Raw genomic sequence first — 25739 nt, forward strand, 5'->3', positions numbered from 1 at the left:
AAATGAATTAAAACAAATAGAACACTGATTGATAAATAATAAATGCTCAATCAAGAAGTAGCCTTTTCTATTATTAACTGATATGTAAATACATTATTTCACATAATCTACATCTTCATTTTAGAGATGAGGAAACAGGATCAGAGAAGCTAAGTGGTTTGGTCAAGGTCAAATAGTAAGTGGTGGAAGCAGGATCTGACTTTGTGGATGCATACTCTTTACATAAAATGGAAAAATGTTTAGGGGCGCCTGGGTGGCTCAGTCGGTTGGGCATCCGACTCTTGGTTTTGGCTCAGGTCGTGATCTCGTGGGTCATGGGATTGAGCCCCATGTTGGGCTCTGCGCTCAGCAGAGAGTCCGCTTGAAAATTCTCTCCCTCTGCCCCTCCCCCCCACTCTCTCTCTCATAAATGAATCTTTTAAAAAATGGAAAAATGTTTATTGACAGAGTCAACGACTATCTTACTGGTACATTCATATCATGACTCCCTTATACTGCCCAGCCAAGGAGGATAAGAAAAGATAAAAACCCTCCTGAGCTTCCAGACCCTCAGGCAGGGTCATTCCCTCTTCTGTCAATACACCTATACATACCTCTGATACAGGAATTAATACATCCCACTTACCACAATATTCCTTTACCTGTCTTTCTTAACCATTGAACAACTTGAAGGCAGGGTCTATATCTCATGAATAACATTTATTGAGTTAAACTCAAAGCAGAGTCATTTGACAAATGGGGCTGTAACTGAATCCAGGTCTGACTCCATGTAAATGGGCCTGGAAGGTAAAAGGGAGGATACATGGAGACACACACACACACACACACACACACAGAGGTAACTGCATATCACCCTATACACACATATACGTGTTTGTGTAGGAATTCTTTTTTGTATAAGGCATTATTCCAATCTCTTTACACACATCAACTCTATTCTCACAAGAGCCCAATAATATAGGTATTATTATTCCCATTTCACTGATAAGGAATCTGAGGCCAAGAGAGATGAACTAATTTGCCCGACACATAGAAGCTAATGAGTGATGGAACTGGAACTTGAAGCCAGTGACCTGGTTCTGGAGACTGCTCTTAGAGGGTCTATCTACAGCCTCTAAACAGGACAGCAAGCAGGCAGCGGGGCGGGGGGAGGGGGTGGGGGAGAGGAGGGAAGGAGGGAAGGAGATAATGGAGGAAGTGGCGCACTTCAATGTCAATCTCCTACAAAGCCAAACTTCCTCATTGGGGGGTGGCTGTCATCTGTAAGTCCCTAAAAAGTTGTCTGTTGCTTTATTTGTATAATTATCCAATACTGCCACAAGAAAGGAAGTTTTAAAACAATGTCATCCACAAGCCCATCCCTAGGACAAACTCCTTTCTACATTCTCCCTTCGAGACCCTGACCATTTGCAGACTTCTCTGTAACCAAGTTGCCAACAGCATAGGCATAATTTTGGATTATCAGTTTTCCACATTGTTCTAAGTGCTTCATAATTAGTGGCTCCAACCCAGCTAGTTGAGTCACCACGGCTTAAATAACAATGCCCCTATTGTTTCCAACATCTGGATAATACAAATAATGCTACAATGGAGACTTTCATGCACACTGCTCTTTACTTACTTTGCACATTTTTCTTTGGATAAATTCCAATTGCTATTTGGCCTTGCCTTCCAGCTTTCCAAAAGACATGTGGATTCACAATATTGTGCATGTACTCAAGGCCACTGAATGGTATACTTTAAGAGAGTTAAAATGGTAAATTTTATGGTATGTGTATTTTACCACAATAAAAGATTATGTAGATTTATATAGATGGGTGGTAACTCTGAGATGATAAGTATGTTTGAATCCTTAAATACAAAAAGCCAGGGCTGCAGCACGTAGAGACAGGGGCCCAAGGGCACAGTAAAAGGAACTCATGGTTACAAACTGAAAGCATTCCAAATGAGTCAAGCTATTCACCAACCTTTTCGGAATTCGGGTACATAATGGTATGTCTTCTCTCCTAGATGGATTAAGAAGTTGGAAAGATTCCCACTAATTGCTATGGCAAAGACTAGCGTGGCACATATCCAAAAGGGGCCTGCAAAGAAAACCAGAAAATTCAGTCAAGAAAATGAAGCACTGGCTTCTGGACACTTACAGAGTAATTTCTCTCCCTCGCCCTATTCATGTAAGCAAGGGAAAATGAATTTTAGATGCAATCAATACTCATTTAATGGGAATTTTCTTTTTTAAAAGGTCAAACACACAACTCAGCAATTAGGTGCATTGAAGATAGGGGAGACTGAATGAAAAGGCCAAAACACCTTCCACAATTAGGTGAATAAAGACACTAATTTGTTTATAGCTTCTGTAATTAGAGGATCGTCCAAAAAATCATGGACATTTTGTTAAATCTTTTCCATCAGGATACAGGAAGCAAAGGTTACTTCCTTTATCTAAGTGCCAAATGTTAATTAATGCCCAGAGAAAAATGAATCAGGCAGGTCCTTCTGCAGTCTAAATGGAAGAGTAGGGCGAGCAGAACACTTTAGGAAGAGTTAATTTAATCTACCAGTTCATCATGGGTGTGTGTGTACATGTAATGTGTGTTTAAGGCTTTGTTTTTCTAATGAAAAAGTAATACATGCACATAGTTCAGTGTTCAAAAGGTACAAAAGGGAATCCAGAGAAAAATAAACTTCCCTCTCTCTTTGTTCCCCAGCTCTATGCATTTCTCCTCCCCAGAGCTTGCCACCATAACCTGTTTGTGGCGAATCTTGCCAGAGATTTCTATATACCTATAAACAAATGCATATTTGGTGTGTGTATAGATGATAACATACATATATATCTATATATATATATTGCTCTGTACTTGACTATTTTCACTTTAATATATCCTAGAGATTCTACCATAGCTATTCATAAAAATCAGCTCATTCTTTTTTTAATGGTTATCAAATATCCCACTGAGTGAATGAGTATACCGTGCTTTGCAAATCCCTTTCACTATTTCACTTGATTTCATGAATGCCACCCTTGTTTCTCCCTATCTAGAAAAAGTACTATGTAGAACCAATAGAATTTTTAAAATGAGAGATTTCTAATAAATCTTAGGAAATTAATTTTTCAATTTCACCAATGTTTTGCAACACTTTTGGGAATAACTACAGGCACCTTGACATATCACAAAATTCAGAAAATTACTGTGTTGCGGGAGATGCCTGGCAGAAATGGGTTACCGCTTCTCCAAGCCAGGCTGGTTCCTGAAGGCAGGAGCACAAGCAATGGACTGGGATGCTGCCAAGAGTCACCAATAGTGCTTTCCACAAATTGCTGCTGAATCACTAACCTGCAGGCTCTCTGCTACCGGACTAAATTTTGTTCACTGTATTATTCTGAGTCTCGACCATACAAAAGATGCAACAAGCAAACAAGACCACAACACCTCCTACAATTTAACAATCAAAAAATCCCCCAAAGCTCTGTTGAACAAATGAACAAAACTGACCATGTGTTGTCAATGGGCTGAGACCATCCAAGCATATGACCACCAGTGGCCAAAGTATTATAGTTCCTATAACTAGAAAGCAGAGAACATCATATCCTATTGGCCATTACCTGTAAGAACCCACTGTCCCCTAGACCCTGGGCCGGGTGCTGGGGACACCATGATGCACAGCAGACAGTCCCTGCGTCCTGTGCCTGCGCGCACACAGGAAGCTCGGCTTCCAGAGACACACAACCACCCACAAATCCCAGGGCCTGCCAGTTTGCTTTACACGCCTTCTCTCTTCCTCTTTCCTGCCAAATTCCTACTCTCATTATGGGGTGGGGTGGGAGGGAGCCTTAATTTAGTTTGCATTATGCATTTTTATATTATAAAATATTTCTAACATACAGGAAAGTACAAAGAATGATAAAACAAACACTGGTGTACCCATCATGCTACTTTCTCAAGTCTTTCTAATGGGGTCATACTACTCACATCCTTCTACGACATACTGTCTTTCATTTATCTTTGTTCTGAGATTTTATCCACATTGATGCTTGTAGATCTCATTCATTCCTAAAACCACAGATTCTGTGTATGAACACACCGCAATTCACGTCTCTCTTCTCCTGATGATGAATATGTGGTTGCTTCCAAATCTCTGCTATATAAGCATTGCTGCTGCAGTGAATATTCTTCTATGTCTTCTTTTATATTCGTGAGTTTCTCTAAGACCATACATCTAGGAGTGGAACTGCTAAGTGGTAAGGTATGAGCATCTTCAAATGGCTCCCATTCGCATACCACTTACGTCCCCACCAGACATACAAAAGTTTCCATTGCTGTACATGTTCTTGACAACTCTCAGTATTGTTTCTGAAGATCTGACTTAAGAGTATGTCACTCCTGTGCTCAAACCCTCCAATGGCTTCTCATGTAAGTAAAAGCTGAAGTCCACTGCGACCATGATTCTACGTAACTTACCCCTGCATCATGGCTCTCTGACCTCATCTACCAGGTCCCCCTCTTTCCTCTGGCCTAGTCACACCAGTCTCTGCTGTCCTCTGAGCATACCAAGCAAGTTCCTGCCTCAGGGCCTTTGTGCTTGCTGTGCCCACGGCTTCAGATGCCTTCCCTTTAGATATCTACATGGATTGCTCCCAATTCCTCCAGGCCTTTACAGTAAATTCACCTCTTAAATTTTTTTTTTAATTTTTTTTAAGATTTTGTTTATTTGAGAGAGAGAGAATGAGAGACAGAGAGCATGAGAGAAAGGAGGGTCAGAGGGAGAAACAGACTCCTTGCTGAGCAGGGAGCCCGATGTGGGACTCGATCCCGGGACTCCAGGATCATCAACTGAGCCACCCAGGCGCCCCCAATTTTTTTTTTTTTTTAACTTCAAATCCACCCACCCACACAAACTTTCCTGTCCTTTAAAATTTTCACCTTGGCATTTATCACTTGCGTATATATTTGACTTATTTTTATGTGTTTATTGTTACGCTCAGTAGATTCTAAACTACCTCAAAACAAGCATTTTTTCTCACTGCTCTATCTCCAGTGCCTAGAATAGTTAAGTGCTCAATATTTGCTAATTAATTGAATGAATGAAGATAAGCCAATTTGTACATGTTAGCTAAAATGATGAGCATAATATAATATCTTGTTTTGTTTTTATTTCCCTGATTACAGGTGGAACTCAGCATCTTTTCATGTATTTGTTGGCCATTTGGGTTTCCTTTTCTGTGAATTCCTCATTTTCCCCTAGAACTTATAATTGGTTTTATTCTTATAATTGGTAGGAGTTCTAAACATATTCTTGCTTTTCATCCTTTGTTGCTTATGAGAATTACAAATATTATCTCTGGTCTGTGGCTTATTTACTTTTTTTTTTTTTACTTTGCTTATGGTTAATTTGGTGGTGTAGAAATTTTATATTTTAGTTTACATGCAGTCAAACTCATCGACTTCCAATTCTGCAGACTGGCGCTTCTGTCATCTTTTTCCTGACCACTGCCTCCCACCTGCCCTCCAAGGCCCAGTCCTCTCTGCTATCAAACACTTTACCTATATAGTACCTCCCTTTTTTTTAACCATGTCTATGAGCTCATGAGGCTAATAGTGTTGTGAAAAAAACAGGCTTTGGGTTCAAATCCTGGCTTTGCCATGAGAGGCCGCATAACAGAATGATGAATATGGGTTATGAGCCATGGTGCTGATTTGAAAACTGAGCTCAGCCACTTACTAGCTATATGATCTTAGGCACGATACTGACTTCTGCATGACTCAGTGTCCTCATCCATACCACGGGATAATAAGAGTACCTACCTCATAACGTTGGGGTTGTCATGAGGACGAAGTGAGTTAATACAGGTTCTTCCCCAATAACAGGGCACATAGTAAGCACTGAGATTGTTTGCTAGTGTCATTTTCATTGCTAACTCTGTGACTATGGGCAAGCTATCCTCCCCAAACTTCCATTTTTTCTTTTGGAAGACAAGGCTACCTTGGAGTGTGGGAAATAAAACTGTAAAACAGTAACACAGGGCTGAGCTCTTGGCACTTGTGAGGCGCTTGGCAGATGGTCGTTCTCTCGTTTCTCTCTCCCTGGGGGTGGAGACCATGACTATATCTTTGAACCCTCAGTCTGTAGCACAAAGTAGGGTGCTCAAAATTTCTTGGCGTGCTTCCTCTGTGCCAAGCACTGATGACATGGATCACTTAGACACAAGGCCTGTCTCTCAAGATCTCAGGCTAGAAGAATGAACAAGAGAGCTGGAGACAAACCGCCTTGGCAACACTTAGACGAGAGGCATAGGTCAAGGCATGCTCTGCACGCGGTGCTCCCTGGAGCTCCAGGCACTGCACCGACATCTGGCTGGAGCTGCTGGTGCTGCCAGAGAGGAGCTGTACGGAAGGAGCCTCTCCCCAGCCTCCCCCGCAGCCGTTCCCGCTTTCTCTAGCTCCAAATATTGGACATCCATGCCAGGTGATGAGAAGGTTCTGTAGCTTAAAACCACCACGCGAATAGAATAAAGATGGGCTTTATGGAACACTAAACTAGTTCTAGTTCTACTTTTTTAGTTTTGACACCTCTCAGCCTTGATTTCCTCACAGGGCAAAGAGGGATAATCACGCTTAATCCAGAGTGTTCTTGAAAGGACTAACCAGTGTATGCAGTCATTGGCACCTGGTAGATCCTCAAGAATTCCTTCTCCTCTTATAATCAACATGTGGACAAAATACATAACATATTACTCTAATACTTATTTAGGACTGAGCATACATTTTCCTAAGCCTCATCGAGCTTCAGCTTCCCATTGAGAAATGGGGATAATGACACCTACCCCAAAGGGTGCTGCAAGAATTAAAGGTGACCACGTACATAGTCTTTTGCAGAGCACCTGCACACAGAAAGCACCCAGAGCCGTTGGCTCTTCTCTTCTCCCTTCAAACACGGGAGGTCACGGCCGTGGGAGCCCTTTGCCTGAGGAGCGCTGAGTGAACCTCTCACCTATCTCAGATAGCGGGGAGGGATAACAGTCATCCCCCCACCCATCGCTCTTACAGACTTCCAGTGCCACTGGCTGAGTCCCAAGGGGAGCCAGCTCATCGGAGGGCACAGCTGGGACTCAGCACACGAATGAGTAAGTGTGACAATACCTTTCCCACACTTATCCCCACCATCAAATCCTGTAAAGTTAAAATCAACAATCTCCTGGGGCACCTGGGTGGCTCAGGCGGTTAAGCGGTTTCCTTCGGCTCAGGTCATGGTCCCAGGGTCCTGGGATTGAGCCCCGCATCGGGCTCCCAGCTCTGCGGGAAGCCTGCTTCTCCCTCTCCCACTCCCCCTGCTTGTGTTCCCTCTCTTGCTGTCTCTCTCTCTGTCAAATAAATAAATAAAATCTTTAAAAAAAAAAAAAATCAACAATCTCCTCTTAAAGTGACTTAATTCATCTCAAGTTTGTAGTGTCATTTGAAGACTTTCAAAAGACATACTAATTACTTGTCATCGCGGCATTACTGTAACACAGAATTGCATTTTCCCCAAAATGTTTTGCAAAGGTTGTTACTGACGTTCAGAAGAGCTGACTAAAATGTTGCATGCCCCGCCAAAAGCACTTCTCCAACTTTTTGGGCAACCTGCGGGCTCACCTGAATTCAACCAGGACACGGTAAAGAAGCAAAACGGGGCATACGTACCATAAAGGTCTGGATTACTGCGGATGTATAGTCTCACAAAGTTTTTTCCTGGTATCGGCAAAAGAGACCCCTTTATTCTGTCAAAGACCTGGAAAATAACACAGCAGGAAGTCTACTGAAGATTTCTTTAAAGTTTAATAAATTCAAATACTGCAAAATTGAAACTCCATTATTACAGCTTTTACGATGAGAGTATTTTCAAATGCCAATAACCCTTTACTTTTGTAAGACTACATCCAGTATACAAAAGCTTTCACATTATGGGATTGTTTAACCATAAAAGACACAAGTCTCCATTACGGGTGAAAGGAAAGGTGAAACTGGTTTACAAACCTGGTAAGTGTCTACATCAAAGAATGTTTGATAGTATTCAAATGTCCAGAAGGGGGAGCTTTTCTTCTGTCCAGCAAGTAACTGTCAGAGGTAAAATAAAATATAATGAACACAGAAGTAATTTCCTTCTATCAGCTATGCAGACACTGGGAGCTGATCTAATGGAAAATCAAGATGCATGGAAGACGGAGCTCTTCTGCATTCAGCAACTTTGCAACAGCCATGCCCAGCTCAGCCTGACAGAAAACAAGCATCCGTTTTGAAGTCACACCAAAAGGTTTCAATTCCTGGTCCTCCACCAGGGAGAGACTTGCCAAATCATTAGACTCCATTCTCGAAAAACTACAGCGAACAAGATCCACCTCACAGGATTATAGGAAGGACTGGCTCGGTTCTATATAATATGTACCAGGTATAATAACATATATAGGCATATATACCCACGGACATGTACAGACGGGAGGTAGTCAGTGTAAGTATCTTTTACTCCCCTACCTCCTCAAGATTCTTACTACTATCACCACCTGAATTCTCAAAAATCTGATCTACTGACTTACTCTCATGTACTAAAAACTTAAAATATACTTCTCTAACAAAAAACCCCCACAAAATTCCAATTTAGAAGAGGCACACGAGGGCCACATCGATCCCAATAGCACAGCTATTCGACAGCGGAACGCAGGCCCCTTGCCACTTCAGGTCTTTCACGAGGATTCAGACAGCTAAAGGCACAGATGGCCTATGAGGAGCTCTGCATGACAAGGGAAGATACAGGGCAGATATTATTTGTTCATCGAAAGGACAAGTTTTCCATAATTAAAGTTGTCCAATAGTGGCAGCAGCTGTTTTCCATGGTAATGAACAGCCTGCTTCTGGAGGTATTCAAGTGCTGTCTTTCTGACATACCACAGACGGCATTCACATCTTGGGAGGGAAGCCGAAACAGAGGGAACTGAAGGTTCTTTCGAACTCTAGGATTAAAAGATACTGAACTCCAGAGACCCATGTTCCGTAAGTTAGGACAAGGAATTCAGTCTCTATCATAGACTATTGGTAACATCTTCCCAGTTCCTAGACAAATTAAGATAATGGATAGAATGTTTCAGCATTAAGATTTTTTTTCCCCTTATATATTTCTCCAATGTTTGATGCCTGATGCTGCTCACTGTGATGGTTAATTTTATGTGTCAACTTGTCTGGGACATGGCACCCAGGTATTTGGTCAGACATTATTCTGGATGTTTCTGTGAGGGTGTTTTTGGATAAGCTTTACATTTAAATTGGTGGACTTTCTGAGTAAGGCAGATTGCCCTCCACAATGTGGGTGGGCCACAGCCAATCAGGTGAAGGCCTGAAGAGAACAAAAGGCTGACCTCTCTGAGCAAGAGGGACTTCTCCAGCAGACTGCCTTTGGATTTCATCTGCAATACCAGCTCTTCCTGGATCTACAGAATGCCTCTGGACTCAAAGTCCAACTCCTTCCTGAATCTCAGCCTACCAGCCGCTTCCATCAGATTTTAGATGCACCAAGCATCCACAATCACATGAACCAATTTTTAAAAACAAACCTCTTTCGGGGCACTTGGGTGGCTCAGTCAGTTGAGCATCCAACTCTTGATATCCGCTCAGGTCATGATCTCAGGGTTGTGGGATCAAGTCCCACTTCAGGCTCCGTGCTGTGCACAGAGTCTGCTTGAGATTTTCTCTCTGTCTCTCTCCACCTCTCCTCCCTCTCTCTCTTTCTCTCTAAAATAAATAAATAAATCCTTTTTTAAAAATTAAAAATAAACCTCTTTCACAGGGCACCGGGGTGGCTCTCGGTTGAGCATCCAACTCTTGGTTTCAGCTCAGATCATGATCTCATGGGTTGTGAGATTGAGCCCTGGGTTGGGGAATCTACTTGAAGATTCTCTCCCTCTGCCTTGCCCTCACTCATGCACTCACACAAAATAAATAAATATTTCTTAAAAATTAAAATAAATACGGGGCGCCAGGTGGCTCAGTCAGTTAAGCATCTGCCTGCGGCTCAGGTCATGATCTCAGGGTCCTGGGATCGAGCCCCGCACTGAGCTTCCTGCTCAGTGGGGAGCCTGCTTCTCCCTCTGCTCCTCCCCCTTCTCGTGTTCTCTCCCTCTCTCTCAAATAAATAAATAAAGATCTTTAAAAAAAATTAAAATAAATAAATAAACCTCTTTCTCTATAAATACACCTCGTATCGGTTCTATTTCTCTGGAGAACTCTAATTAATTGTGTATACCGAGGCAAGTTATTTAAACTTTGTGCGTCAGGTTTCCCCTTTGTAAAATGAAGATAAGAATAGCTCCTGGCATACAGAGTTGTTTTGAGGATTAAATAAGATGATCCAAGTAAGGAACTTTAAATGGTGTCCAGCAGCTATTAAACACGGAATGAACATCAGCTATTGTAATGATAATGATGACAAGTCGACATACTATTTTCTTATATTTCAGATGAGGAAACCCAATTGTAGGGAAGTTCAAGTACCTTACCCAAGACCACGTAGCTATTGCTTTTCTTTTTTTTTTTTTTTTAAAGATTTTTTTTTATTTATTTATTTGAGACAGAGAGAATGAGAGACAGAGAGCATGAGAGGGAGGAGGGTCAGAGGGAGAAGCAGACTCCCTGCCGAGCAGGGAGCCTGATGCGGGACTCGATCCCAGGACTCCAGGATCATGACCTGAGCCGAAGGCAGTCGCTTAACCAACTGAGCCACCCAGGCGCCCCACGTAGCTATTTCTATTGGCTGGGCCAGGATTCAAAGTTAGGCTCCTAGGCCTAAGCTCTTGCCACAATATCTAGTACAGAAGGGTATTTAATTTAGCATAAACCTCAGTACTTATTTTGATATTTCATGGAGTTCCACAAAGAGCACTCGGCACCCAAGAGCTAAACTATTTAATAAGCCTGTGGACTCGCTGCTATAAACTGGGTGCTCTTCTAGGATATCACAGTCATGACTGCATTGATAAAATACTAATAGAAATACTATTTTTCCAGAACACACCACAGTACACACAGAAATAAATCTTTGTGGGGCACCTGGGTGGCTCAGTTGGTTAAGCGACTGCCTTCGGCTCAGGTCATGATCCTGGAGTCCCTGGATCGAGTCCCGCATCAGGCTCCCTGCTCAGCAGGGAGTCTGCTTCTCCCTTTGACCCTCCCGACCCTCCCCCCTCTCATGTGCTCTCTCTCTCAGTCTCTCTCTCTCAAATAAATAAATAAAATCTTTAAAAAAAAAAAAAAGAAAGAAATCTTTGTGATCAAAACCAGCCACCTGATATTCTCCCTCACCCCTTTCCCACCAAGGCCTACTGAGCCCGCCCCCTTACCACCTGTGTCCAACTCTAGTTCTGGCTTCATCACTTCTAGCCTAGACCACCTCCTCGGTCTCCTACCTGGCCTTCTGGCCTCCAGCCCAGCTCCTTCCAATTTATACCCCACAAGGCCACCGTACTTTTATCTTTAAACTTAGCTGTTCATATCATCTAAAATCTTTCAGTAGCTCCTAATAGCATTCAGAATACAATTCCTACTCATGCGGTTGGGTCCTTGCCAAGTGCGTAGCCTCATCTGTCTTCACCTATATTTTGCTCCCTGTGTATGTGAAGATGGGAAAGATACTGTGCGTACCATGTTCTTCTGGCCTCTTTGGCTTTGCCAGAACAGTTCCTTTGCCTAGATCACCCTTCTCTGCCTTCTTCCCTTGGCTACCTCCTACCCTTGTGCCAAGATTCAGTTACAGGTCACTACCTCCACAATGCCCTCACTCTGTTCCTGCAGCCCCAGTGTCCCCTCCACCAGCATGTTTCCCGGGTAACAATGGCCTGGGCGCCTGCCTGTCTCTTCCCCTGTCCCCACCCCGAGGGGATCTACCTTTGGGCTGTCACTGCCCGGCACTCTATGTGACACACAGGAGACAGTGAATAAATGAATGAAGAAGCTTTTAAAATGTTAAAAGGAAAAACCAGTTGCAAAGGCAAGTTCAAACCTCAGTTTTGTCAGAGTCATCGTTTCCTAGCAACTCATCGTCCTCTTCTCCTCCTGAGCCTCTGGGGAGTCCTGGCTGGTGTGTCGGGCTCTCACTAGGACCCTCGATGTGGATCGTAGTGGTACCTGGGTTTGCTGCTGAAGTGGCTGCATCACCAAATTCTGAAAGCAACCGGAGACCTTACCCACATTGGAAACGCTGATAGGCAAGCTGTTACAACCCCAGCTTTGCTACAGATTCTACTTGATACAAATGGCAAAAGGCTCTGGAAAAAAACTCATGTAGAAATCAAGCTGACTTAGAAAAAGGATTATGAAGACAACACAATTTGGAGTCAGACCTGGATTTTAGTCCTGGTTCAGCTACTTACTAATGAAATGAGCCTGAATAAGTAACTCAACCTCTGTTAGCCTCGGTATTCTCATCTATGCAATGGGGAGAACAATATTTACCTTCAGAGAATAATATCTTCAGAGAATTTGGGGAAAGTTAGAAATCTTACCCAAGTAAAGTCCTTAGCAGAGTGGCTGGCCCACAGCGCGTACCCAATCTAAACCTCTCTTCTTTGATTCAAGTTCAAAAAATTTTAATGGAAGTTATTTTTTCCAAGAAGCCCTATGTAATCACTATGGAAAATATAGGGTCAAAAGTGAAAGTAGAAACCACAGAATAAATATCACTCACAGTCTTACTATATAAGGGCAAACACTAATCATTTTTGGTATGCTTCCTTTTCTCTATATAGTGAATCCATAAGATTCATGTCAGTGATGAACATTCATTCATTCAACAAATATTTACTGCATGCCTACAATGTACCAAGTACTGATCTAGGAAGTGATACTATATAAACAATTCTGTATCCTGCTCTGTTGAGTGGAGATTATAGAAAAATGATTTTTTCATATCAGTCATTACAATAATCATTTTCGTAACTACATAATATTCCACAACCACATAATATTCCATCAGCTGGGAGGTGGAGGGAGTAGGAGAGACGGTAAGTTGGATGTTTGGGGTGTTTCCAACTTTTCATTATAAAAATAACACTGTTAGAAGTGCCTGCATAGAAAAAGCCCTTGAGTTATTATCTATGAACACCTATCACTGCAATCACCAGGATAAAGGATGCAAACCATTCATAAGGCTCTTAAGCCATAGTGATAAACTGCTTTCCAAAAGAACCTCAACTATTCACATCCACCAGCAATGATCGAGACTTCCTGTCTCTGGGTATTCTAACAAACTTTATTTAGCTGCTCTTGAATAAAACTCAAGGCAGCTCTGATCCTTGGAAGGATTAAGGAAGAGTACCAGCAGGGCACTATTACAAAACTACAAGCACCTCGGTGGCTCAGTTGGTTGAGTGTCTGCCTTAAGCTCAGGTCATAATCATTTGCCTTAGGCTCAGGTCATGATCCTGGGGTCCTGGGATCAAGTCCCATGTCCAGCTCCCTGCTCAGCGGGGAGTCTGCTTCTCCCTCTCCTTCTGCCCCTCCCCCCTGCTCATGCACTCACTCCCTTGCTCGCTCGCTCTCTCAAATAAATAAAGAAAATCTTTAAAAAAATTAAAAAATTAAAACTATAAGCATAGCATGAATCCTACAACTGGCAGCAGGATGGGGCTCTAGGGTAACTGAGCCTGCTACTACTGTCTTTCAGCTATGTAAACAGTTTTTCGTAGAGAACCAGAGTGACTAAAATTAATTAGGTGGCTGATGTGTAACAATCAGCCAAGCCTCAGTCTGCAATGTTCAAGCAGCACGGTGCTCTGGAGTGAGATGGTCCTTTGTTAAAGTTCAGACTAACACTCCATCACCTCGGGCAAAGGACTCTATATTTCTGAATCTCTGTTTCTAAAATGTAGATAATACCCATCTTACAGAGAAATTTTGAGGATGATATGAGATAATAATAAATATTGTCATAGCTATCATTTATTGACTGGACAGGACACCAACATTTAAAAAGATGGTCACAACTGAGGGAATCAGACAGAGGAAGATACACTTAAGTCTCATATTTAAAAAGCAGAAATTCAGCGGGCAGAAGGGCATGCCAGAAGGAGGAGGAGAGGGTCACTTTAGAGGGAGAAAGGTCAAAGATGTTCAAAGGAGGATGATAACTCATCTATTTGCCAGGAGTAGGAAAGGCTTCTTAGAGAAGATGGCACATGAGAAGGACAGCCAGAGGCGGGGTGGGGATGGCACCACACACAAAAGGCATGGGATGAGCAAGAACCGCAAGACGGAAAAAGGTGTGACCTGTTCGAGAAACAGCAGGTAGCATGGTTTGATTGGAACGTAGCATGTGTGTACCTCTCATAGGATGACTGTCCACACGTTCTGCTCCACATGAGTTATTCGTGTCCATCTCAGCTCCTTGAGGGCAAACCTGGTGTGTTCTTTATTTCCGTCACCAACATTCTCTGCTTCTACACGATGGCATAGCCTGCGCTGTATGTGGTCTCTGTTCCTTTTCTGACACAATGTCTTCCACCTGAAGGGTCCTGATCTCCACTTTCTCACCGGAACTACCTCGGAAAAGCCTTCCACGACCCCCACAGTATCCTGCATTCTCTCCTAAAGAGCAAAATCCTAAACACCATTACCATGTCCTCTGTGATTTGGCTCCTGCCTCGTCTCTAACCTCACCTTGTGCTAGTCTCCCGCCGCCATCTGTGCTCTGGCACATTGGCCTTCCTTCAATTACTTGGAAAAAAAAGTCAAACAAACCTCCTCCCTCCTCAGGTGCTTTGCATACGCTGTTCTCTATGTTGAACTTTCTCACACCGTACTCAGAAAGGATGACCAAGGAGGGCCTCTCGAATGAACTGAGATTTGAAGACTGAGGGATCAAGCCACGTGGCTATCTGGGGAAAGAATTCCCAAACAGAAAGACGACACAAAAGCCCTAAGCTGTGAGTGTACTTGGTGTCTAGGAGGGACAGTGACAGGCCCATGTGGGAAGGGCAGAGAGAGAAAGGGCAAGAGTAGCAGGAGAGGAGATCAGAGGGCGTGGAGGGCTGGATCTTGTAGGGTCTCCCAACACAGAAAAGGCTCTGGCTTTCATACCTAGTGACATGGGAGCCACTGGAAGGTTCTGAAGGAATGACATGATCTGATTTCATTTTAAAGGACTACTGGCTGCAAAATACAGACTGCAGGGGGGCAAGGGAGGAAGCAGGAAGACCAGAAGGAAGGTAAGGGCTATAATGCACACAAGAGGGGATGGTGACCTTGAGCATGGTGAGAGGCAGAGGTGATGAGAAGTGGTTAGAGGCTGGATGTATGTGGAAGATGGAGGCGGATTTTTCTTTAAACATCTCATCTCTTCCTCAGATAGCACTGGCTGGAAAGCCAGGCTGCCTGGGTTCAAACCCTGCTTTACCACTTGCTAACTATTAGGCAAATTACTTAATTTTTCTGTGCCTAGTTTCCTCATTGGTAAGACAGGGAGAATAAAATAACTATTTCATAAAGTTAACATACAGATTAGATGAGCTAATATTTGTAAAGCGGAACAGTGCCTGACATATACTAAGTGCCGTGCAAGTATTTACAAGACAAGCATTTGTCGATCCCTAGTCTAGGTCAGGCTCCAGGTTATGAGTGATGAATTGTTCCTCCAGCACTTTCATAGTTTGTGGATACATATTGAAGTGATCATTTACCAAATTAATGTCTCCCCACTAGATTGAAAGCTACATAAGGGAGTGAACTGTCCTGCTCACTCTTCTATCCCTAGTAACTAGAACAACTGCCTGGTTCATAGTCACACTCATGAGACACTTACTGTTTCAGTGAAGGAATGACCTGATCACATTTCATCGTAATTACCTTTTTACACTTTTATCTACTCCAGCAGAGTAAAAAACTTCTCCTTTATCTTTTTATCTCCTGTATCTAGTAAGTTCGAAGCACAAAGTAGGTGCTCAGTAAATGTCTGTTGAACTAAAGTAGTAACTCTATAAACACTTTTTGTAATCACTGTATTAAATTAATGATGTTCCCAATCTGAAGGGCTATTTGGCAAAAAAGAACAGCTGGTGTGGACAAACAGAAAGACCTGGATGTGGCCAGCATTTTTTTTTTTACCAAGATGTTTGAAATAATCTTCTTAAATATAAATGCCAGTCTATCAATGAAAACCCATCGCTGTGACTGTGGAAATACTGATCATAAAAGGTAGGCACCCAACTGATGTACCTTCAAACTGCAAGTCATCTACAGCTGCCATTCAGCCAGTGGGTCTTCTCCCAATTAGTAAGAAGAAAATTTGCAGAGGTCTAAAAAGGAAAAATAAACTTCATAGGATACCAGAATAAAATATATGCAAACAAGTCTTGTTTCACTGTTAGAAATGGTATTGATTTCCCTCGCCTCCTTTTTTAGTGGGGTGTGATACTTCCTGTATAATCATTTAGCATCAGATATTATGAAACTATCATAAAGAAACTAACCCTGGGGGGTCCAAAGGTTCCATCCAATCTCACTCACTCTGAGTGTTCAAGGATGAGGTACAGCCTCGAGCTGTAAGGGTGAGGAAGGGGAGGCTAGAGTTTGAGAGGTGGTCATGAGGACAGTGAAGCGCAAAGGCAGTTCAGCCTAGCCAGTGGTTAAGGGCACAGGCTCTGGGGTCCAACAGACCTGGGTTTGATTCCCGATTCTGCTTCTCCTCGCTGTGGGACTGTGGGCTTCTCGGGGCCTCAGTTTTCTCATCTGTAAAACGGGTTCAGAATGGTACCTACTCACAAGGTGCGGAGGCCATTAAATGAGACAGTGAGTGTAAGGCGCTTAGTGCACAGCCGAGCAATTAGTAGGTGCTGGAGTGAGGGTGACCCTGCAGCCTGGGACACGCTGAACCCAAGCAAGTCTGGGAAAGAGCTGCCCAAGAAGCAGAGGCAGTGTTTTAGGGGGGAGGAGCTGGGCCGCAGCGGCCCGGGCGCGCAGGAGATCGCGGAACCCTTCTGTCCCGGGCCGGCCAGCCGACCCGGCCGCCTCACCTCGGGGGCCCTTGGCGTCCAGCCGGTCCCAGGAAGGCTCTGGCCTCAGTTGTTCCGCGTAGGTTCGTGCCCCGCCGAGTTGCCGGAAGCCGGAGATCCGGGGGGCGGGACTTCCCCGCCTCCTCCGGGCAGAGCCCCGCCTCCTTAAAGAGACCGCAGTACCAGGGCACGTTGCTTCGGAGACCGAGAGGCCTCCGCCTCCAGAGCCCGCCCTTCCTCCGGCCCCATCGAGGCCGAGGTTCGGGTTCTTAAAGAGACAGACGCCTCCAGGAGGGGACATGGGGACACTGGGGGGCTGGGGAGCGGGGGCGGCACAGAGAATACTGAAGCGTGTGGGGTCTTCTTCCTGTTTGTTTATACCTCTTTTCTTATTGAAATATAAAATAGCGTAACGAAGGACGGTTGTCAAGAGGCAAAAAGTCATCAACCCCTCGCATTCTTTTTTGGCCATAAAAATATAATTAACCGGTGATGGAATGGATGAGTCAAATCTTTTCTGAGTTGTAAATGAGTGATCGAGGGCGGGTGACGTCTGTTCACGTGGCCGCCCCCGGGAAGTGTGGCACTCGCGCGCCCGCCTCCTTCTGCCCCGGGTGGGGGCGGGGGCAGGGGCGGGGGGAGCGGTAGGCATTGGCGTCACTCACCCCTCTGTCCCCCACGGCACTAACGGCCACCCCCAGCCCGGCAGGGACCCAGTAAACCACGGCGGAGGTGCACTGGCGGATCTGGTGAGAAACGTTTTGCCCTGCCTTCTGTCTTGGCCTGGTTACGCCTACACAGTCCTCCAGCTTTGGGGACCATTTTTTCCTCACAGAGAAAGCCTGCCGAGGCCTAGGACCTCGCCAGGACTCCTGTGCTCCCATGTCTCCTGGGCTTGCCTCCAGCGCCGCGATTGCTGTTGTCTGCCCGTCTTTACCAGCCTGGGAGGGCTCTGAGAGCAAGGACCAGGAATGTCTCTGGTCTCTGGGTGCCCAGAGCCCGGCACAGCACGAAGTAGTTGCTCACTGAAGGTGAACTGTACAGCAGAGAGGTTCTGGCTGTCTGAGCAGCAGAAGCCTAATTCCCGGCTCACACAAGGTGGAAACTGTGACTTTGGCCTCACCACCCCCAACCCTTGTGATCAATTGGGAAGACTTTACATCTGACTAATAAATATGTATGTATGTATTTTTATGCATACACACATACATACAGTGTATTTGCTGAACTGACATCATGATCAGGCTTTACGCATGCAGGATCTCTAATTCTCAGAACAATCCTACAAGCTTGAGGTGACTCTCCTCATTTTATAAAGAGAAAGCTGAGACTTAGAGTATGTTCAGGGTTCTTTGGTTGAATAGGTACCAGGAAAGAATCGCAATGCACAAGCTGAGGTGTGCAAGTATGTCAAACACCTCTTATACCCCATTTCAGATCCTCTTGGCCTCACCTACTGCTTATTTCACCACCATGGATGTTACTCAGGCACCAGCAGTATAACCTAAGTGAGCTTCTCCTCAAGCCCATGCCTCAGGCTTCTCACGTGCATCATGGCTGTGTCTTGGAGGTCATGGGTCTGCTGGAACTGGTCAACACGGGGACATGAGCAACCCAGAAGTGCAGGGGTGGGGAGTGGATGATGCATCATGGGACTCATCTTTGAGTAATGGAGTGAACAACTGATGCTTCTCTCTTTTTCCCTTCAGAAAGACTCTCCTCAGATAGTTCATATACCTTTCTGACTCTTGCAGGATCAAGCAACAAATGCCTTAGGAAGTGATTGATTTGACAATGCATCCTTGCAATGGCTCTCTTTCCTTCCCTGCTTATAACCCCTGTCCCTCGCTCCAAGTTCTTGGACTCACACTTGCCAATAAAGTCCTCATATGAGGAACCTACACTAAGGCATGCTGGTACCAAGAGTGGCCCCAGGAATCAGCCCTCAGGTTGGAATTTCAGAACTGGACTGCTCAGCAGTCAGAAGTCAGATGGCAAAAACCCCGTTGCTGGTGGTAAGTGTGTGCGCTGTGGGGGGTGGGTGATAACACCTAGGCTATATATTTCTTCTCTTGGAAACAAATAAAAGTTATATCGATATATTAGTCATAGTGATATGCAAGTTTTGGCTCAAAATGAGGTAAGATTCAGAGATTACTGGTTTAACTAAAACAGTGATTCTCAACTGCAGGCTGTTTTGCTCTGAGGGGGTACTTGGCAATGTCTGAAGTCATTTTTTTATTATTACAATTAGTGGGGTGTTACTGGGGTGCTCCTGGCCACCATACTTCTCAACACCCTACAGGCCACAGGGTAGCCCATCACAACAAAAAATTATCTAATCCAAAATGTCAATAGTGTCAAGGTTGAAAAACTGAACTCAAATGTTCAGATGTCCTTAACTTGTCTGCACAAGTAGATAAGCCCAAGTAGATGAGCTCAGCTGCTGATGCCAATTCCACCTCTATTGCTCTGAGGGGGGAGATGAACCAGGGAGAGAGGGAACCCGCCCCCACCCTCCCTTAGATAGAATGAAGGAAGAATGAGAGGGGAGGGGAAGCTGAGGAGCAAGTCTTGCTCTGATGGACAGGGATGGGGCATGGAGGGGCCACTCTGGTTAGACACTGCGTGTGATCCTGGCTGAGTCCCCTGGCTTTCTGCTGGCGACCACACACCTGAGCCATGCTCCAAAAAGCATCTCTAACACCCGGGGAGTGACACCCTACCCAAGGAGCAGGCTGCTGACCCTGTGGGAGCATCTCACCCTGACTCTGGGGGTGGCAAATAAGGGATGGGCAATTGGTATCACTTGAATTTTTTTCTTTTGGATTCTCTAACAAACAGTACTCCCGTCTTTTTTTAACATGCCTGGTCTTAAGGACTAAGATTGTTTGAAGCTGCTGTGTGGGCAAGGGAGAACTGGAATAGGCTGTCTGCCCTCGCTCGGGCTAGGCCAGAGCCATCCTGCGACAAACAAAACACAAGATTCCTATAAGTTTTTCTCCTTCCCCCTCCCCAAAATTTGATTATAAAAATGTGTAAACTATATACATTTTAAAAGACAAAACAAGAGGCTTCAAAGACTTTGTAAACTGAGTGGGCTAGTCCCAGATACTCAGCAGTTAGCAGTATCTGGAAGACAAGTTTGAGAAGCATGGCCTAGTGCCCAGCTCCCTTAGCTTGGCTTGCATTCTGTTGCTTCCCCTGTCCGAGAGAGAGAGAGAGAGAGAGAGAGAGAGAGAGAGAGAGAGGTGTGTGAAGTGATTCGGCCTTGCTCATACAGCTAGGTGGAGTTCAGGCCAGCGGTGTGCTGAAGCATTCTCAGCCAGTTCATGAGAACTGGTTGTTAAATTCTCAGGAATTCTGTGCGCCAGCCGTTATTAAAAGTTAAATTATATAAACTTACAATTAAGAAATTATATGAACAATAAGTTAACATCAGAGGTAATAGTGTTCAAAACATCACTTTCTAAATAATTCTCTACATTTTACCATTATCTATTCTCCTGAGGCTGTATCTATTTTATATATACAGTGCGCTTCTGATAATCTCTTCCCAATTCCACACGCACAGTGACGTCACCTTGGTAGCTGAAAATCAACAGCGGTGGAACTAGTTACATTACAGAAAGCCAAATGCTACATATCTGGGGTTGATTTATTGTTATGTTAATTGTCTAGACCAGGGCTGGCAATCTTTTTCTAGAAAGTCCAAAATAGTAAATATTTTTCAGCTTTGTGGACTGCATAATCTGTTGCAACTAGTCGACCCTGCTGTTGGAGCACAAAAGCAGACATAGGCAAAAGTATAGATGAATGGGCAGGCTGTATTCCAATAAAGCTTTATTTACAAAAATAGGCTAGAGGGCCAGATTTGGCCATAGCCCACAATTTGCCAGCCCCTGTTCTAGATTTACGAAAGTGATGGAGAAAATGTTGAAGTGCAGGTTAAATATAAAAGTATGTGTTGTACCTGTAGTAGTAATATTGTGAATAACACAAAAAACTGAGGAAGTGTTCAAAAACAAGTTCCACATGTCATGGACAAACAAGTCAAATTTTGACATATGTGTTCGTTTTTTCACTTTTATCTTCCTCCTTAACTTAAAGGAAAATATTACCAACATTCATGTCCAAATGATCCTGTTCATCAATTGCAGATATAGGTGGGCTGCAGAAAAGTGTGTGGCAAAAACCAGTGAAAGCATCCTATGAGAATCAATTGGCTATATGGGGAGTGGGAGAGGGAGAAGCAGGCTTTCCACTGAGCAGGGAGCCTGATGTGGGGCTCGATCCCAGGACCCTGGGATCATGACCTGAGCCGAAGGCAGATGCTTAATGACTGAGCCACCCAGGCACCCCTGTAATTTGTAAATTTTTTACCACACATCCTTTATGTCCGTAAAATTTATAACAAACTTACATACAGATATACACATACTTTTTTTTCCTAAGAGAACCAGTGGTTAAACATTTAGGTTCAGGCCCAGGTCTCTCTGCAAAGCCCACAGGCCTCCTCCTTCCCTAGCTAAGGGCAGACAGAGAGGCTTGAGGGAGCCCGTGCTCTCCAAACCTCACTGTCCAGGGCTACCACCATGATTCCCACCAACCCTGAGAAACCCCTGCGACAACACCATATTCTTTACACAACCCATGCCCACCTTTGAACAAAAATTGACAGAAGGTTAGTATCTTGACTTTGTAGATATCAAATAAATCTTTAAATTTTTTTTCTTTTTTAAAAAATAGGTGTTGAACTATATCAGATGCCTTTTCAAGGTTTAATGAGAAATCATGTGATCTTTCTACTTTAGTCCATTAAGATGCTGTGCAGTAAAAAATTAACTCAGCAGGTCTGAGTTGCCCATATCCTGCACTTCAAATGAAAGTTTGTGTCTTGCCTGGCTCCTGGTAGGTAGGTAACTCCTAAGCCCTTGGAATATCCTGCCTGTTGAGAGAGATCTTGTTTACCTGAAGCTTTGGGCCACACCGGATAATTCATGCTAGCAATGTGATGCTGGTGGAAACCTTGGGCCATGTGGCATCTGTTTGACCTCCAGAGGGTTTGGAGACTGAAGGTCGGCCCACAAGGGTCTGTCAGTTGTGCCAGTATGATCAACCACCAATAAAAGCCCTGGACGTCAATGCTGGGTGAGTGTTTCTCCATTTTGCCACCCATTTCTCCTGCGAGCATTAAGCAGTATCTATAAACCCCACCGGGTGAGGACAGTTGGAGGCTTGCTCTTGGTCTCTCCTACATCCTGCCTTATGCCCCTTTCCTCTTCTGATTTCAGTCTGTATCCTTTCACTATAATGTCTTTTCAACTGTATCCTTTCAACTGTAATTGAGCCAGAGGGTGGTCTTGGGGACCCCTGAACACAAATGGTTAAACTGCTTGAATTCTGTTGCAGAATTTGTTGAGAATTCCGGGAATTTTTAGATTTATGTCCATAAATGAAATGGATCTATACTTTTCTTGTACAGTCCTTATCCAGCTTTCAAATTAAGGTTATATAGCTTCATAAAATGAATTGAGAGGCATTCTCTCTTTTTCTGTCTTCTGGAGATCTTGTGCAAGGCAGGTATTATCAATCCTTTGAAAGTTTGGTTAAACTCTTTTGTAAAGTTATGTGAGGCTAGGACTTTTTTGGTGGGGAAGATGTAGGATTAGGGTTTCAATTTTTTAAATGGGCATTGGTCTTTACAAATTTCTGTTCCTTTTTACCAATTTCAGTATCTTGATGTTTTTAAAAAATTTACATGTCATCTAAGTTTACTGACATGTCATTCAAATGTCGTTTTATTTTTAAAATCTCTGTTGTGTCTGTTCTTACTAGTGTTTATTTGAGAATTTTTCTTGGTCAGATTTTGTTAGAGATTTATGTATCTTACTCATCATTTCAAGGAACAAGTTTCTGAGTCCTTTTTTTTTTTTTCCCCCTTGTAGCTCTCCATTGCCCTACCCCCAAATTCATTCTTTTCTTTCCTTATCGTTAGTATTTCCTCATGAGGGAGTACTTACTCTGTTGTCCTTTTTCTCATTATTCATTTGAATCATTAGTTCATTTTTCATTCTTTTTTGTTTTATGAAAAACATTAAGAAAAACATTCTTTCTTGTTTTATGAAAAATATTTAAAGATCTGTGTTTGGTTTTTTTTTTAAAGATTTTATTTATTTATTTGACAGAGAGAGAGGGAGAGAGAGAACACAAGCAGGGGGAGCAGCAGGCAGAGGGAGAAGCAGGGAGCCCGATGCGGGGCTCGATCCCAGGACCCTGGGATCATGACCTGAGTCGAAGGCAGATGCTTAACCAACTGAGCCACCCAGGCACCCCTAAAGATCTGTGTTTTATTCTTAGTATTGTTTTAGAGATGACGCACATTGTGCTTTCATTGTTATTCAATTCTAAATATTTTATAATTTCCCAAATGATTTCCTCTTCAACCCAAGGCTTATCTGATAGCATGCTTTATAGTTTGAACGTATAAGGGATTTTTTAACTATCATTTTGTTACCAAATTTCAAATTTCATGATGATGTACAAGTCAGTAGCTATTACTACATTCACAGAGCTGTGTATTCAGCCCCATTATCTAATTTTAGAATACTTTCATCACCCCAAAAGAAACCTTGTACCTATTAGCAGTCATTCCCCAGTCCCCATCACCACCCCACACAGTCCCTGGGAATCACTAATCTACTCTGTCTTTATACAGTTGTCTATTCTGGGTATCTCATATAAATGGAATAGTACAATATATAGTTTTTAAAAAAATTTTTTTCAATATATAGTTTTTAAAGACTGGCTTCTTTCACCTAGCATAACGTTTTCAAGATTCAGCCATGTTGTAGCATGGATCAGTATGTCATTCCTTTTTATTGCTGATTAATATTCCACTGTGTGGGAATTCAGTAAAGTGGCAGGATATAAAATCAATGCACAGAAATCAGTTGCATTTCTATACACCAACAAGACAGAAGAAAGAGAAATTAAGGAGTCGATCCCGTTTACAATTGCACCCAAAACCATAAGATACCTAGGAATAAATCTAACCAAAGAGGCAAAGAATCTGTACTCAGAAAACTATAAAATACTCATGAAAGAAATTGAGGAAGACACAAGGAAATGGAAAAACGTTCCATGCTCATGGATTGGAAAAATAAATATTGTGAAGATATCAATGCTACCTAGAGCAATCTACACATTTAATGCAATCCCTATCAAAATACCATCAACTTTTTTCAAAGAAATGGAACAAATAATCCTAAAATTTGTATGGAACAAGAAAAGACCCCGAATAGCCGGAGGAATGTTGAAAAAGAAGCGCAAAGCTGGTGGTATCACAATTCTGGACTTCAAGCTCTATTACAAAGCTGTCATCATCAAGACAGGATGGTACTGGCACAAAAACAGACACATAGATCAATGGAACAGAATAGAGAGCCCAGAAATGGACCCTCAACTCTATGGTCAACTAATCTTTGACAAAGCAGGAAAGAATGTCCAATGGAAAAAAGACAGTCTCTTCAACAAATGGTGGTGGGAAAATTGGACAGCCACATGCAGAAGAATGAAACTGGACCATTTCCTTACACCACACACAAAAATAGACTCAAAATGGTTGAAAGACCTGAATGTGAGACAGAAGTCCATCAAAATCCTAGAGGAGAACATAGGCAGCAACCTCTTCGACCTCAGCCACAGCAACTTCTTCCTAGAAACATTGCCAAAGGCAAGGGAAGCAAGGGCAAAAATGATCCACTGGGACTTTATCAAATAAAAAGCTTTTGCACAGCAAAGGAAACAGTCAACAAAACCAAAATACAATCGACAGAATGGGAGAAGATATTTGCAAATGAAATATCAGTTAGTATCCAAAGTCTGTAAAGAACTTATCAAACTCAACACCCAAAGAACAAACAATCCAATCAAGAAATGGGCAGAAGACATGAACAGACATTTTTCCAAAGAAGACATCCAAATGGCCAACAGACACATGAAAAAGTGCTCAATGTCGCTCGGCATCAGGGAAATCCAAATCAAAACCTCAATGAGATACCACCTCACACCAGTCAGAATGGCTAAAATTAACAAGTCAGGAAATGACAGATGTTGGCAAGAATACAGAGAAAGGGGAACCCTCCTACAGTGTTGGTGGGAATGCAAGCTGGAGCAGCCACTCTGGAAAACGGTATGGAGGTTCCTCAAAAAGTTGAAAATAGAGCTACTGTATGACCCAGCAATTGTGCTACTGGGTATTTACCCCAAAGATATAAATGTAGTGATCCAAAGGGGTATGTGCACCCCCGTGTTTATAGCAGCAATGTCCACAATAGCCAAACTATGGACAGAGCCAAGATGTCCATCAACAGATGAATGGATAAAGAAGATGTGGTATATATATACAATGGAATATTATGTAGCCATCAAAAAACCCCGAAATCTTGCCATTTGCAATGACGTGGATGGAACTAGAGGGTATTATGCTAAGTGAAATAAGTCAATCAGAGAAAGACATGTACCATATGATCTCACAGATATGAGGAATTCTTTTTTTTTTTTTTAAATATTTTATTTATTTATTTGAGAGAGAGAGAATGAGAGAGAGCACATGAGAGGGTGGAGGGTCAGAGGGAGAAACAGACTCCCCGCCGAGCAGGGAGCCCGATGCGGGACTCGATCCAGGGACTCCAGGATCATGACCTGAGCCGAAGGCAGTCGCTTAACC

At 43.3% G+C, this 25739-nt stretch overlaps 2 protein-coding genes across 11 annotated transcripts in view; one reads left to right on the forward strand and one right to left on the reverse strand.

Annotated features, from left to right (window-relative positions):
- YIPF1 (Yip1 domain family member 1) overlaps positions 1-17660 on the reverse strand; it is a 37124-nt gene extending 19464 nt beyond the window's left edge. For 3 of the 10 annotated variants that reach the window (XM_081818435.1, XM_081818437.1, XM_081818438.1), the window contains exons 1-5: positions 17030-17324; positions 12025-12185; positions 8016-8096; positions 7683-7770; positions 1968-2084 (exon numbers count right to left, since the gene is read on the reverse strand). In XM_081818435.1, coding sequence (XP_081674561.1) covers positions 1968-2084; positions 7683-7770; positions 8016-8096; positions 12025-12185; positions 17030-17309 — 727 coding nt within the window. In that variant the 5' untranslated portion in view covers positions 17310-17324. Of the gene's footprint in view, positions 1-641; positions 780-1967; positions 2085-7682; positions 7771-8015; positions 8097-12024; positions 12186-14342; positions 14607-16232; positions 16315-16673; positions 16746-17029 lie in introns of those variants that run through there. The other 7 variants (XM_081818440.1, XM_031032791.2, XR_014144865.1 and 4 more) reach the window with 6 other exon arrangements.
- A 1258-nt stretch (positions 17661-18918) lies between these two features.
- DIO1 (iodothyronine deiodinase 1) overlaps positions 18919-25739 on the forward strand; it is a 35761-nt gene continuing 28940 nt past the window's right edge. The window contains exon 1 of the mRNA XM_006737665.3: positions 18919-19023. Coding sequence (XP_006737728.3) covers positions 18919-19023 — 105 coding nt within the window. The remainder of the gene's footprint in view (positions 19024-25739) is intronic.

The sequence above is a fragment of the Leptonychotes weddellii genome, chromosome 4 (genome assembly GCF_054177405.1).
Source record: "Leptonychotes weddellii isolate Sample4059 chromosome 4, ASM5417740v2, whole genome shotgun sequence".
Lineage (NCBI taxonomy): Eukaryota > Metazoa > Chordata > Mammalia > Carnivora > Phocidae > Leptonychotes > Leptonychotes weddellii.